Here is a 13,925-nt window from a genome sequence, read left to right as displayed (position 1 = left end):
CTTTTATGCCTTACACTCGTTGCTGATAACCTTAATTATTACAATTCCACTTACTTGTTCCATTTTTTACCCCATACTCATAGCAAAGGTCGATACAGTAATTCCCAATTATTTCTTCGTCTTTTATATATTATACTCACTGCTGATAAGCTTGATTATTACAATCCCGCTTACTTGTTCCTTTTTTTATCCCAAACTCACAGCAAACAAGGTCGATATAGTAATTCCCAATTATTCCCTCCTCTTTTATGCCTTACACTCGTTGCTGATAACCTTAATTATTACAATTCCACTTACTTGTTCCATTTTTTACCCCATACTCATAGCAAAGGTCGATACAGTAATTCCCAATTATTTCTTCGTCTTTTATATATTATACTCACTGCTGATAAGCTTGATTATTACAATCCCGCTTACTTGTTCCTTTTTTTATCCCAAACTCACAGCAAACAAGGTCGATATAGTAATTCCCAATTATTCCCTCCTCTTTTATGCCTTACACTCGTTGCTGATAACCTTAATTATTACAATTCCACTTACTTGTTCCATTTTTTACCCCATACTCATAGCAAAGGTCGATACAGTAATTCCCAATTATTTCTTCGTCTTTTATATATTATACTCACTGCTGATAAGCTTGATTATTACAATCCCGCTTACTTGTTCCTTTTTTTATCCCACACTCACAGCAAACAAGGTCGATATAGTAATTCCCAATTATTCCCTCCTCTTTTATGCCTTACACTCGTTGCTGATAACCTTAATTATTACAATTCCACTTACTTGTTCCATTTTTTACCCCATACTCATAGCAAAGGTCGATACAGTAATTCCCAATTATTTCTTCGTCTTTTATATATTATACTCACTGCTGATAAGCTTGATTATTACAATTCCGCTTACTTGTTCCTTTTTTTATCCCACACTCACAGCAAACAAGGTCGATATAGTAATTCCCAATTATTCCTTCCCTTTTATATAGTAATTGCCAAATTATTCCTTCCTCTTTTATACCTTACACTCACTGCTGATGAGCTTGATTTTTACAATAATTTCGCTTACTTGTTCCTTTTTATCCCACACTCACAGCAAACAATGTCGATATAGTAATTGCCAATTATTCCTTCCTCTTTTATACCTTACACTCGCTGCTGATAAGCTTGATTATTACAATTCCGCTTACTTGTTCCTTTTTATCCCACACTCACTTCAAACAATTTAATTTTTAATTTTATTGGGTTATTTTACGACGCTGTATCAACATCTAGGTTATTTAGCGTCTGAATGATATGAAGGTGATAATGCCGGTGAAATGAGTCCGGGGTCCAGCACCGAAAGTTACCCAGCATTTGCTCGTATTAGGTTGAGGGAAAACCAGGGAAAAAACCTCAAGCAGGTAACTTGCCCCGACCGGGATTCGAACCCGGGCCACCTGGTTTCGCGGCCAGACGCGCTGACCGTTACTCCACAGGTGTGGACACGGCAAACAATGTCGATATAGTAATTGCCAGTTATTCCTTCCTCTTTTATACCTTACACTCGCTGCTGATAAGTTTCATTATTACAATTCCGCTTACTTGTTCCTTCTTTTATCCCACACTCACAGCAAACAAGGTCGATATAGTAATTGCCAGTTATTCCTTCCTCTTTTATACCTTACACTCGCTGCTGATAAGCTTGATTATTAAAATTCCGCTTACTGGTTCATTTTTTTATCCCACAGTCACAGCAAACAAGGTCGATATTTTTATTCCCAATTATTCCCTCCTCTTTTATACGCCACACTTACTGTTGATAAGCTTGAGTGTTGTAATTCCCCTTATTTCCTCCACTCCCCCTTTTTTAAAATACAACAAAATTTAAATCTTTGCGTATAGCTGGAAAAGAAAATAGGTAACAGAGCATAGGTAGTCTACACTTCGCTCTGCTTCACATATCAGCAAATTGTTAAAACGACATTTATGTGTTTGTGACATGTTGCCGGTAAGTAAACATGGGCTGGTTATCTATCTTTTGCCCCTGTGGTTATCAGTCTCAATTCGTGTATATTTCTCATGGAAAATATTCGTTAAGGCTGCAGTTATCGGTAGATACTCTTCGACACTCAGGTTACATTTTTTCTCGTTATAATCTTTCAGACGCCTAACAAATATTTTCCGATCTTTCAACAAACACACCAGAAAACTTCTTCATACTGGCACTAATACTGCCATAACCAGTTCATTGAGTTCTTCAGACACTGGATACTCACCAACATAAGGTAAGCTTTATGATTAACAATCGAGTTGAATCAGTAAACAAAACAAATGTAATTTCTCTGATATCTATTAGGAAAATTAATTGTTGTATATTTAAGACATGATTGCTAGTTACAATTATTCACAAATCAACTCGGCAGATTTCACTTGATTTTTGCTAAAATCCGTTATTTCGCACGGAATGCTACTTTTTGTTTTATTTTTAATATCTCGGTACTTTACACCCGACTTCCACATTTTCAATGTGTTGAATTGTACAAAATGGACTAAAATCGATAAAAAGTGAAATAACTGGTATCATAGCAATTTAGTTATTCATTATGTAGCTAATATTATTATGTTCGTCTTTATATTATATTTCCTTTAATTGCCAATTTCCTATATAATTCTGTGTTCACACAGATAATAAGTTTGTTTTTTCTCATTATATAAATACATATCTTACTGGATAGATGGGAACTAAATAGAGTTGTTTTGAGAGAAGAATCAGGAAGGGGAATTAAATGTAAAAGTCTGATACACTGACATTGTTTGCGAAAGGTTTTTTTTTCATATAAATAAAAGTGAACAGATGTCAAAGTTGCAACACATGTTCACGTAACAGTAGCAATTGAGTTGCAAAATTATGTGCTAACTGGAGAACAGGTTATGTAGTCTAACGCGTCAGGGAGGGACATTGGTGGCTTTGCATTTTCTCCTTCCTACTCTAGTCTTGCTTCCTGCTTACTTCTATCGGACGCAAAACAGACGCGTGCACAATACATGCGTAACTTTTCATTCATTCATAGTGTTCTGCCCAAGGGCAGGTCTTTCACTGCAAACCCAGCATTCTCCAGTGTTTCCTATTTTCTGCCTTCCTGTTTGTCTCCGCATACGATCCTTGTAGCTCAATGTCGTCTATCATCTGATATCTTCTTCTGCCACGAACTTAATAGCTTTATCTCTCATCATTTCAGAAATCCTAGACAGATATTGTACTGTGAAGACAGTGTCAAAATGTCTTGCGCACCTAATTTCTTGAAACGTAATACTGTGGCTTTGATCGCACTGTTGATGGTACCACTAGTGAATGCGGAAGGCATACTTTATCCAATTGAATCTGAGTCTCGGAGTGTTCAACTCTTAGACGGAATTTGGAACTTCCGTCTTTGCAACAAGACAGATTCTTTTATTGGCCACAGAGAAGGCTGGTACAAAGGACTGAAAAAGGTGAGTTCAAGGCAACGTATAGAAGAAATTTCAAAAGCTAACAATTCTATATAAGTAAGCTTACATTTTGTTACACATTTTGTAAATGAATCACTTATGAACACATTATCGTGATTGCATGGATGTAATTTTTAACTGTAATTTTTAAAGAAATTAAAAGTTTTACACCAAGAGTTCATAAAGACTATTTTTAATTTCTATATTAAAACGTACTTATGTTATTTTTTGAATCGTGAAATAAAAATAGTACATTATGCAACGAGCCTATAATGATAGTAATTAAGAAGCGAGTATGGATGTTTATGAAACTCGCTTGCGCTCGTTTCATAATTTTCATACGAGCTTCTTAATTACCATTATAGGCGAGTTTCATACGACTTTTCATGCTCGACCATGTTTCTAACTTGAAATTATTCAGATGTATACATTTTATTTGTATCTGACAAGATCGGAAGTGACCTTGTTCTAGGTCGTGAATTGTGAGATGTGCGCAGACGCGAAAGTATTGATTTTTTCCGAGGAACAATAATGTCATTGACCTTGATGTAATCCCGTTAAACTTGGTATAACCTTGATTATTGAATTCGACATTGAAAAACGAGATGACAAATTGAATTTATTTGAATATTATTTACAATTAACGCTAATTATTATAGTAACAGAACATAACCTTCTGCGACAGTATTGGATTTGCAGCCTCATTGACTTTTCGCTAATTCTCTTTCGATTGCATATCCGAGAATAATCGATACTTGCGGTTTTATAACGGTACAAAGCTGACTTGTCATTGGCTGAACACCTGTAAGCTGAGTTGTCATTGGCTGAACACCTGTACTTTAATGAGTAGGTGTACTTTAATGACATGCATTAAAGGACTGCTACCAGGTGTATAATTACTACATTTCGGCATGGTCGAGCATAAAAAATATTATACTATTTTTATGCATGTTGTGTTAGGTTTTGAGAAAAACAAACAATACCATTCTTCGACATTTTAGTATAACATGTCTTTTAAGAATTAATACATTCATAATTCCAAAGAAAATCATATTTAAAATTTCTTCAAAATATTTTGAAAATTGAATACTGTAGGCCTATATTAGAATTAACGAGAAAATCAATATTTAAATAATTTTTCGCATTGGATATATGTTAACAGGTTACCTTCCAATTTCATATTTATGAACTTTATAATATTTTCAATTGACATTATTGACACTTTCAGTCGAACGTAATTTATTTCTTTCTGATTGCTTGAAAATTTCTCATCCTTACACTCTTTCTTTTTCAGAAAATAGCAGCTACAGCTTAATTTTTATTATCCATTTTATCTAGTCGAGATTTTAGAAAATTTCATATGCAATATTTAAACCTCTTTTTCCTCGTCTTTGCACTTTATTACCCGAATATTTTATTCATCACTGTGAACTGATTATTTTCTTCCGCTGTTTTGTGGTAGTTCGAACAATTTCGTAATTAACAAACTTACTATTATGCCAATTGCAGGTCTAAATCGATACCCTGCATATACAGTGTGTTTCCAGACTGGTGTTACTAACTTTCAGGGATTATGGCAAAGGGCACATGTAGGCCTATCAATTTGAGATAAGGAACCTTGGTCCGGAAATGACTGAGTCGAAAGTTATAAGCAAAAATAATTGTGTGGAAATGAAATTGTAATTTGGCACCACGTGCCCTCCTTCCCTTAACTTTTGGAACAGTCGTGGAAAGATGGTATGGGTTGGATATCTCCTACGTGGGTACTTGCTCCGATACAATCTGTGAGCTTGTCTACTGTTCCCATTGGCTCATTCGTATTCGAAAATCATGTCTGCATATACTGATCTCGTGTACTCCTCCATTTCACTAGGCCTGATCGACTGGACACTGCAACTTGTACACATACACTGCTGTATACAAACGTGCATATCAGGACCGACCATGTCCGTTACACATTACGCCATCTGCATTGATTTAGTGTAGCTTCCTGTCCCCACCCCTCAGACAGCGCACTGAATGGCATACTGTAGGTAGACAACGTAAACAACGTCAGATGAATACAGTATGTGTAAGATGTACAGAAAAATACACATAAATGAGATGTACAGAGAAATAAAATTATTTCATTTCCACACAATTATTTTTGTTTATAACTTTCGACTCAGTCATTTCCGGACTAGGGTTCCTTATCTCAAATTGATACATGTGCTTTTCCCCATCATCCCTGAAAGTTAGTAACACCAGCCCGGAAACACCCTGTATAATAGTAAGATAGCGACAGAAGACCTACGAGCGAATATACAAGAGTGCGCAAAAATTTTTTTTGTTTGACTGTTCTGCGGTAGTATCCAAACAAGTAATATTCATTTCAAATAATATTCATTGCTATAAAGGCAAATTTATGAATTCACAGTGTTCAATGACTTAGTGCTTCTTGAGATCTTGATATCAATCCATTTTTGTTCTTCAAATTGAAACCTTGTTTAAATAAGTTCGCTTCTGCAAATTTAAATGCTAGAATAATAAGTTACTATACTGGGTGTTCATTTCAAAGTGTGTCATGACGTCACTGTTGTTGGGTCACCGATTTGAAGCGAGTTTCAGCTTATATGTTAGAGAAGTTGCCTATTATTTAAGGCGTTCTTCAATCTGAACTTGAGAACGTGTACGGTATAACTTGAACGTCGTAGCAACAGATGGCGATCTGTACGGTCTGTGTGCTACCATAACCTCTTTCGAACTGTGTTTTGCGCCGGCAAGTCGTACGCAGGGTATTTGTTATCATCGGTTGCGTACGGTAACATTCCACAACACAAATCAAATGCTCCGTGTCCATGTTGACCGTCGAAGTTAATGTCAACAAATACGTAAGTAATCGTCTTAACCCTCTCCCCTTATCCCGACAGTACGTATTTCGAAACAGTTCACATTCCTGCCACTACCGGCGTTACCGTACGTATCGGTACGTACTCTTCAGAATGAACGCCGTACTTGCTAGCCAACTTCTCTGCCTCTTAGATTATACACCTGAGCTGCGGAAGTGTAGGAAGATTGAATTCTCTAGGCTCATCAGCTAGCCACATGACGGCATACAGCGAGCCAAGACACATTTTGAACTGAACACCCAGTAGTAGTTGATACTATTTTGTAAAAGATAAATAAATTAACATTTCGCGCTCCTCAAAAATATATGCCTAATCTTGGAAGGGCGATATGATTTAATAAGGTATAGAGCAGTAAGTTCCTCTATAGCTTTAAGACGGTGCTGGAAGAATAGAAAATCCCTACACAGAACTTTCAACATAGTTCAGAATGAGTTATTTAATGTCAAACTGCATTCAAAAGTTTTTAGGCATATTTTCATTCGCGCTCGTATTTCAATATTCGTTTTTATGTAATTACTCGTATTAGTAAACTAGTATACATAGAGTAAAACAAAATCATACAGGACAATACGTAGGACCTAACACGCTCAGAATATGTTCCACAAGAAGTGTTCGTTGCGCTTAAGACTGATTTCGTTTAACTTGACTCTTTACCTATAATAGTTATTTATACAACACATTGATAATCTTGATGATTATGGAATGAGTGAATGTTTGTCGCACTGACTATCGTTCGTGCTACAATCTTCACGAGTGTCATAATAAGATTATCAACGAGTTGGATGCAACACTTTATGACATTTTTTAGCATTATAAATTTTATTGTAGGAAATAAATTATGAAATGAATTCGGGATCCACAGCTGACAAAGTCTTCATATGTTCGTATTGATTAATTTCGCCTGGCTTTGGCATTGAGTAAAAAGAAATGGATGACCTTGCAGGTTATGTTACAAATGTTCCTTTATTTTGTTAATATAGTTTCTCTGATCCACAGAACTGTTTTATCTGATCTTACTAAAGTAATACAAAATTGTTAAAGATTGGAAATAAATGATACGTCACCTTCTGTCTTGCATTTCATTTCTTGTTACATCGCGCGTAGAAACTGTAAGCAAGTGTTCCGGTATTACGTCATAGCGTATACGTCATTGCTATTATTGGCACGCGTGCTATAATAAGCCGATTACGCACGACATTGGCTGTAGTAACAAACTGTTTACAATGCTAGATGGCATAAAATATATTAAAGAGCATGATTTATCATGTTAAGACAGGGGCGACCATTCCGATGCCTGTTCCTTCCAGCTATAATGACATCACTCAAGACAAAGCTGTGAGGGATCACCTAGGTGTGGTATGGTACGACAGAACATTTTACGTTCCTGTGGGTTGGAAATCATCCGCTACAAAAGTGTGGCTACGCTTCGGCAGTGTTCACTATGAAGCGCATGTGGTAGGTGTTATTCTTTCACTATATTATTATTATTATTATTATTATTATTATTATTATTATTATTATTATTATTACCATGTATGGTGGGTCCCTACCATGTATGGTGGGTCCCTATCACCACGGCATGGCGCGTCCTCAGGTTGCGGATAGAGGAGACGGCCTCCAGATATGGAGGGTAGCTGCGAATATATTGAATAAGCAGTCGTGGACAGCCGATAAGGGGTGGTCCTCCAGCTTGGGGGTTGGGCGAAGGGCTAACAACCCATCACCGTAAAAAACAGCTTGTTACGAATTCCTACAGTAAGCCTCGGAATAGGATATATGATTATGTCTCGTGACGGGAATATTGTACGAAATGGAAATATAAATATTGGAGATTTATCCTTCGAAGAGGTGGAAAAATTCAAATATCTTGGAGTAACAGTAACAAATATAAATGACACTCGGGAGGAAATTAAACGCAGAATAAATATGGGAAATGCGTGTTATTATTCGGTTGAGAAGCTCTTATCATCCAGTCTGCTGTCCAAAAATCTGAAAGTTAGAATTTATAAAACAGTTATATTACCGGTTCTTCTATATGGCTGTGAAACTTGGACTCTCACTCTGAGAGAGGAACATAGGTTAAGGGTGTTTGAGAATAAGGTGCTTAGGAAAATATTTGGGGCTAAGCGGGATGAAGTTACAGGAGAATGGAGAAAGTTACACAACACAGAACTGCACGCATTGTATTCTTCACCTGACATAATTAGGAACATTAAATCCAGACGTTTGAGATGGGCAGGGCATGTAGCACGTATGGGCGAATCCAGAAATGCATATAGAGTGTTAGTTGGGAGACCGGAGGGAAAAAGACCTTTAGGGAGGCCGAGACGTAGATGGGAGGATAATATTAAAATGGATTTGAGGGAGGTGGGGTATGATGATAGAGACTGGCTTAATCTTGCACAGGATAGGGACCGATGGCGGGCTTATGTGAGGGCGGCAATGAACCTTCGGGTTCCTTAAAAGCCATTTGTAAGTAAGTAAGTATTATTATTATTATGCATCTAACCCTATTCATATATTACTTTATGTTCGTAAAACTCGTGGTGTTAATTGTTGGTTTATCCGAAAATAAATACAAAACTGAAGTGCCACGAAGATATGCATTACATAGCTTGCGAAACAGTTTGCTACGTTCATCTTTACAGATTCGGTCCAGTATTATCCGAATACCTATAGAATCAAATTCCCACGCGGAGATCCAAGTTTAAGTCCAAATTAGTCCAATTAAATTTTTTTGTGAACAAATATGACATTTGTAATAGGTATATTCGCAGAAATTGGATTTATTCTGTAGGGATTCCACAATTGATTCATTAATAAGCATAAAATATTCATCATAATTATTATCATAATGTCGGAGCGACGAAATATCCTCCATTTATACTATAAAACACCGCAGGCATCATCTAACAAGCAAATATTCTGTTGAAGGCAGATAAAAAAGTTATTTTTTTTTCACCATGTTAATAATGTCAAAAGAAATGCTTATACAAATTTTGGCCACTCGACCGCAATTACGAGGGTCGTAAAAAATAAGTTCCCAAAGGGCGGTTTAACAGAAAGAAAACACAATTTATTGGAACAAACACAGCGATTGTTGAGCTATTTTTAGAAAAATGTCTTAGTAAATACGCGACGTCATCAAAGTCTTCGTGTTCTTTTAATATTCTTATCCTTAACATTTTCTATCACCCGAAATTCATTCATTACATCATGGATAGTTACGACAGTTGGAATATTTCCTAAAATCATTTGAACATCATGGATTGTTTAATAAAATACCCAGCCAACGGCGTAGCTCAGTCGGTACTTGCCTGCTGATCCGGAGTTGCGTTCGGGCGCGGGTTCGACTCCCGTTTGAGTTGATTACCTGATTGAGTTTTTGCTGAGGTTTTGCCCAACCATAAGGCAAATGTCAGGTAATCTATGACGAATCCTCGCCTCATCTCGCCAAATACTATCTCGCTATCACCAATCTCTTCGACGTTAAATAACATCCTAGTTGATACAGCATCGTTAAATAACCGAGTAAAGAAAATAAAATAAACACCTAAACGTTACGTTAATGATTAAACACGAACTCAGCAAAAAAAAAGAGAAAAGTACAACTGCACGAATATTTTAACTCCACGTGTATACTGCTATAGCCCTGCTTGCACCAGCATGACAATCAACAGCGCAGATACCGAGAAACGGTATAGCGAAGCTTTGCTCTCTCAAAATTCAAATTCATTGCAATGCAATGCAAAATATCTTAGTTGTATGAAGCTATCCTCAGGTATAGTCATGCAATAAGATCAGATTGAAGTTATTTGTCAAATTTTCAATTCCTTAATTTCAATTATTTTTCTTTGTATTTCAACAAAAATTTAAGGCTGTGGTGTCCAAGACACACATCCATTATTGAAATTAAATTAGGGTTTTAGTCTTAATTTCAAAATGTATTTTTGACTACCATTTTTGCAGTACGTAAACAGTGAGTTGGTGACGAGCCATGCTGGAGGCCATGTTCCATTCCAATGTGAGGTTACGTCTGCCCTCAAGTATGGAGAGGAGAACCTCATCTCCGTGGCTGTCAATAACACACTCACCGATGTTACTGTGCCTCAAGGAGGATTTGATAATATTACTACGTAAGTATACAGATGATCGAACATTTTAATTAATTCCTGTATCCGCCATATTCGGGTTAGATTCTTCCCTTCCGCAATTCGATATGAAATGAATAAAACCGATATTATTTACTTAGATGGTTCCCCGTGCTCTACCTTTCGACATCAATGAGCATACGCAGCCGATACCAACTTGAAAGCTTAATGGGAGAGGATGGTATTTTTTTGGTGAAAAATGAGTAAATTAAAAAAAAATCTTTAAAATACTCTGTGATATGTGCGGAATGCATAGCATAATATTTTGTGGGTATTTGTGCCCTTATCGGACGTTGAGTCGCCATTTTTAAACTTCCTGCGTTAAGGATTTTTAGATCACTCGCCCACTTTTATTGTTGTTTCCGGTAAATTAAATTTTCAAAAAAAATTTTTTTCTATAAAATACCCTTTGATATGTGTGGAATTCATTGCATAACATTTTGTGGGTATTTGTGCCCTTATCGGATATTCAGACGTAATTTTTAAACTTCCTGCGCTATGGATTTTTAAATCACACGCCCGCTTCTATCGGTTTCCAGTAACTTCATTTTTGTTTTGCTTGATTGCCAGACAAAAATAGATATAATTTCTGAACTATTAAAGATATATGTATGAAATTTAGAATACACATTCTTTAGACTATTAGGAAACTTTTCTCTGTAACAGAATTTTGTTAATTGATTTCATTTTAAAAATATGTCCGTTTGTTTGCAAGAAAGGAAATCAGAAAATTGTTATTAAATTTTAATTGTTTATTTTACAAACTTAGGGACTAATATCAAAATTCTGTTACAGATAGTTTGTAGAACATGCTTTTGCAAATACATTGCAAAAAACTGTTTGAATCTATCTTTAAAAACGGTTTAGATATATCGGTTTTAGTAAAATCCTGCATTGGGTATATTTTTTTTTTTCAAATTTGGGCCCCCAAATAATTTTTTTTTTATATTTTTATTTGATTGAGTTGCCACAGCTATGAGCTCTCTACATACAAAAAATTAATATTTTACACCAAATAGAAAAAAAGTTTTAAAAAATACCATCCCCTCCCCTTAAGATCAGTTCACTGACAGAAGGCAAGTGCGTGGGGAGTATTTCGAATTGGAATTGTGTTGTTTCAGATGCCGACTTCACACAAATTCTCAGAAAACATGGTAACATTGTGAGTTTGTAACCAAAATCGAATTTAAGTTTATTTGTACACTCTCTAACATCTGTGGTCATGTCGTGTGTGTAAGGTCTTTGGGAATAACAGTAGGCCCTTTTTTATAGCCTATATTGTGCCGATTGGGGCAAGTGAGGTGTTCTCAATGATTACAGCATATGACTTCAGTTTTCAACTCAACATTCAGTGATACACTTGCATCGTGATATCTACTACAGATAGCTACATTTTACTTCCAAATGTTAATACTGTAAAACCTTGCTAAAACGTACCCTCTATAAAAAGGAAACCTGCACAAACGAAATATAAATTTGGGAACGGAATGATTTCTTATGTAAAATAGTACTTTGAAACGGAAAACTGCCTAACACGAAAACAGAATTATTTTTTGGGCACCGTTTAGGTAAAAAACCTGAATAAACGGATGATTTTAAGCGTAATCGTTGCTAAATTCTTTCAAACCATTTGCGATAATACTGTACGAAGCATGACATCATTTTTGTGTGTGACTGGACATGCAATGATCTGGAAGACTTCCGCTCTTCATTGACAGGCGTTGGATGTGAAGCTTCTCTAACCATGCCACTATTCTGTGCTTATTGTCAAGGATCCGGGCAGGTTACTGAACTCCTGTACCATTACTTCTTCCAACCCTCTTGCATTTTCTTTGATTTATTCTCAGTTTTATGATAACAAGCCACTACAGTGCTGAAGAACAGTGCGAGTAGAATAAAACTGTGAATAATTGTAGTGTAGTGTAAATTTAGTTTCACATTTCTGTTTATTTATTCTGAGTTTTGTGTTAATATGCCAATACGGTGTTAAGTAACAGTGCGAATAAAGTAAAACTGTGCGATTTAATAAAAAAGCCTAGATGACCAGTTCTATCATGGAAGAGTGACATCATAATTTTAATGGAGCAATGAAACGTCAAGGCCGTAAAGCAGGCATGTCAATTGGAGCAAGCGCGCGCTTTAGAGCCCAGGAGACCCTGAGCGCTTTACAGCGGAAAGGAAAGAGACAGACAAAAGAGGTGGTATATGCCGCTTGGTCGAGCTATATTCAGGGATGGCCAGCACTGATTCAATAGATAAAGGGAAGAGAACTTATTAAAACTGTATCCATGTTAATTTTTAGATTTGCCTGAGAAGTATAAGTGCATTATAAGAATGTAAGTTTTAATTTTAATGCTCATTTTTCACAAGTTTGATTTTTTTATTCAAAAGAAATATTTTCTCAACTTTTCGTATAAAAAAGTGAAATTTTCAGGTATAGGCCTATTTATTTAGTAGCCTTACAGAATGTTTTCGTAAATCTAATATACCGTATATACGTATTACTGAAGATAGTGTATTGAAAATTTTGGAAATATTCGCATGGAAATTGTTTGTAAGGAAATGAATTAACAAAGCAACTACTGTTACATCATAAGCAAAAGATACGTGTCCATGTTTTGTAAAAATGTCAGCTCTATAGCTTCAGCAGATTTCGAGAAAATAATTTAATATTCTGATGATAGGAAGTTGCTCACAAATATCACCTTAAAAGCATAATGCGATAAGAGTTTTGTTATGTAATATTAGTTACACTTAAAACAGATACAGTACCTAGGTAACTTTGCTTTGTACTGTAATATTGTTTTGAATAGTTTTTTGATTACTTTTGTAAGGCTAAAGATACTATCAATATAAATTCCAACTTATCATGTCATACTCAATCTCTTTCTTTGGAATATCACTTTCTTTATAAATTATGTGTTTCATCCACTTAATATAGTATAATATTATACTACTATGGAATCTAAGTGAATATTCCTTCTTAACTGTCTATTATGTTATTAAGATTTAAAACACAAGTGCAATATTAAGAAATCAGTGTTAGTACTTATGTTTTAGAGACAATATAATAATATTGAACAGAAAGAAGCCATATAAAAATAACGACATAAAATTTCACGTTCCGTTTGAAGTTTGTGCACCACTGTTTTCTTAATCCAACAGGCTGCTTATTTATATACACATCCCTTCCTCTTTCCATACTTAGCGCTTGCTGCCCGAGCACGACTTCAAGGTCAGAAAAATGCATTTGTTTTGACATCACTGCCGTAAAGTCATACTGTTTTTAGATAATGCTACCTCGCATCCGAGGATTGGTTTGTCTAACGTGAAGTTAATCTACTTTTCATTAAACACAGCTTCAGTTACACAACCGATGGATCAGGGCGCAATTTACACTCTGAATTGATGCAGGACGCATC

General features: G+C 35.7%; 2 protein-coding genes across 5 annotated transcripts in view; one reads left to right on the top strand and one right to left on the bottom strand.

Annotated features, from left to right (window-relative positions):
* Positions 1–13,925, bottom strand: part of LOC138705100 (conserved oligomeric Golgi complex subunit 4-like) — a 481,496-nt gene that overhangs the window by 25,645 nt on the left and 441,926 nt on the right. The gene's annotated exons all lie outside the window — the stretch shown is intronic.
* LOC138705072 (beta-glucuronidase-like) overlaps positions 1–13,925 on the top strand; it is a 79,080-nt gene that overhangs the window by 23,946 nt on the left and 41,209 nt on the right. For 2 of the 4 annotated variants that reach the window (XM_069833674.1, XM_069833679.1), the window contains exons 2-5: positions 2,139–2,260; positions 3,215–3,467; positions 7,625–7,807; positions 10,322–10,488. In XM_069833674.1, the coding sequence (XP_069689775.1) occupies positions 3,255–3,467; positions 7,625–7,807; positions 10,322–10,488 (563 nt within the window). In that variant the 5' untranslated portion in view covers positions 2,139–2,260; positions 3,215–3,254. The remainder of the gene's footprint in view (positions 1–2,138; positions 2,261–3,214; positions 3,468–7,624; positions 7,808–10,321; positions 10,489–13,925) is intronic. The other 2 variants (XM_069833698.1, XM_069833688.1) reach the window with 1 other exon arrangement.

Source organism: Periplaneta americana, chromosome 1 (assembly GCF_040183065.1).
Source record: "Periplaneta americana isolate PAMFEO1 chromosome 1, P.americana_PAMFEO1_priV1, whole genome shotgun sequence".
NCBI classification, from domain to species: Eukaryota; Metazoa; Arthropoda; class Insecta; order Blattodea; family Blattidae; genus Periplaneta; species Periplaneta americana.
This window is presented reverse-complemented; position numbering and strand designations above follow the sequence as displayed.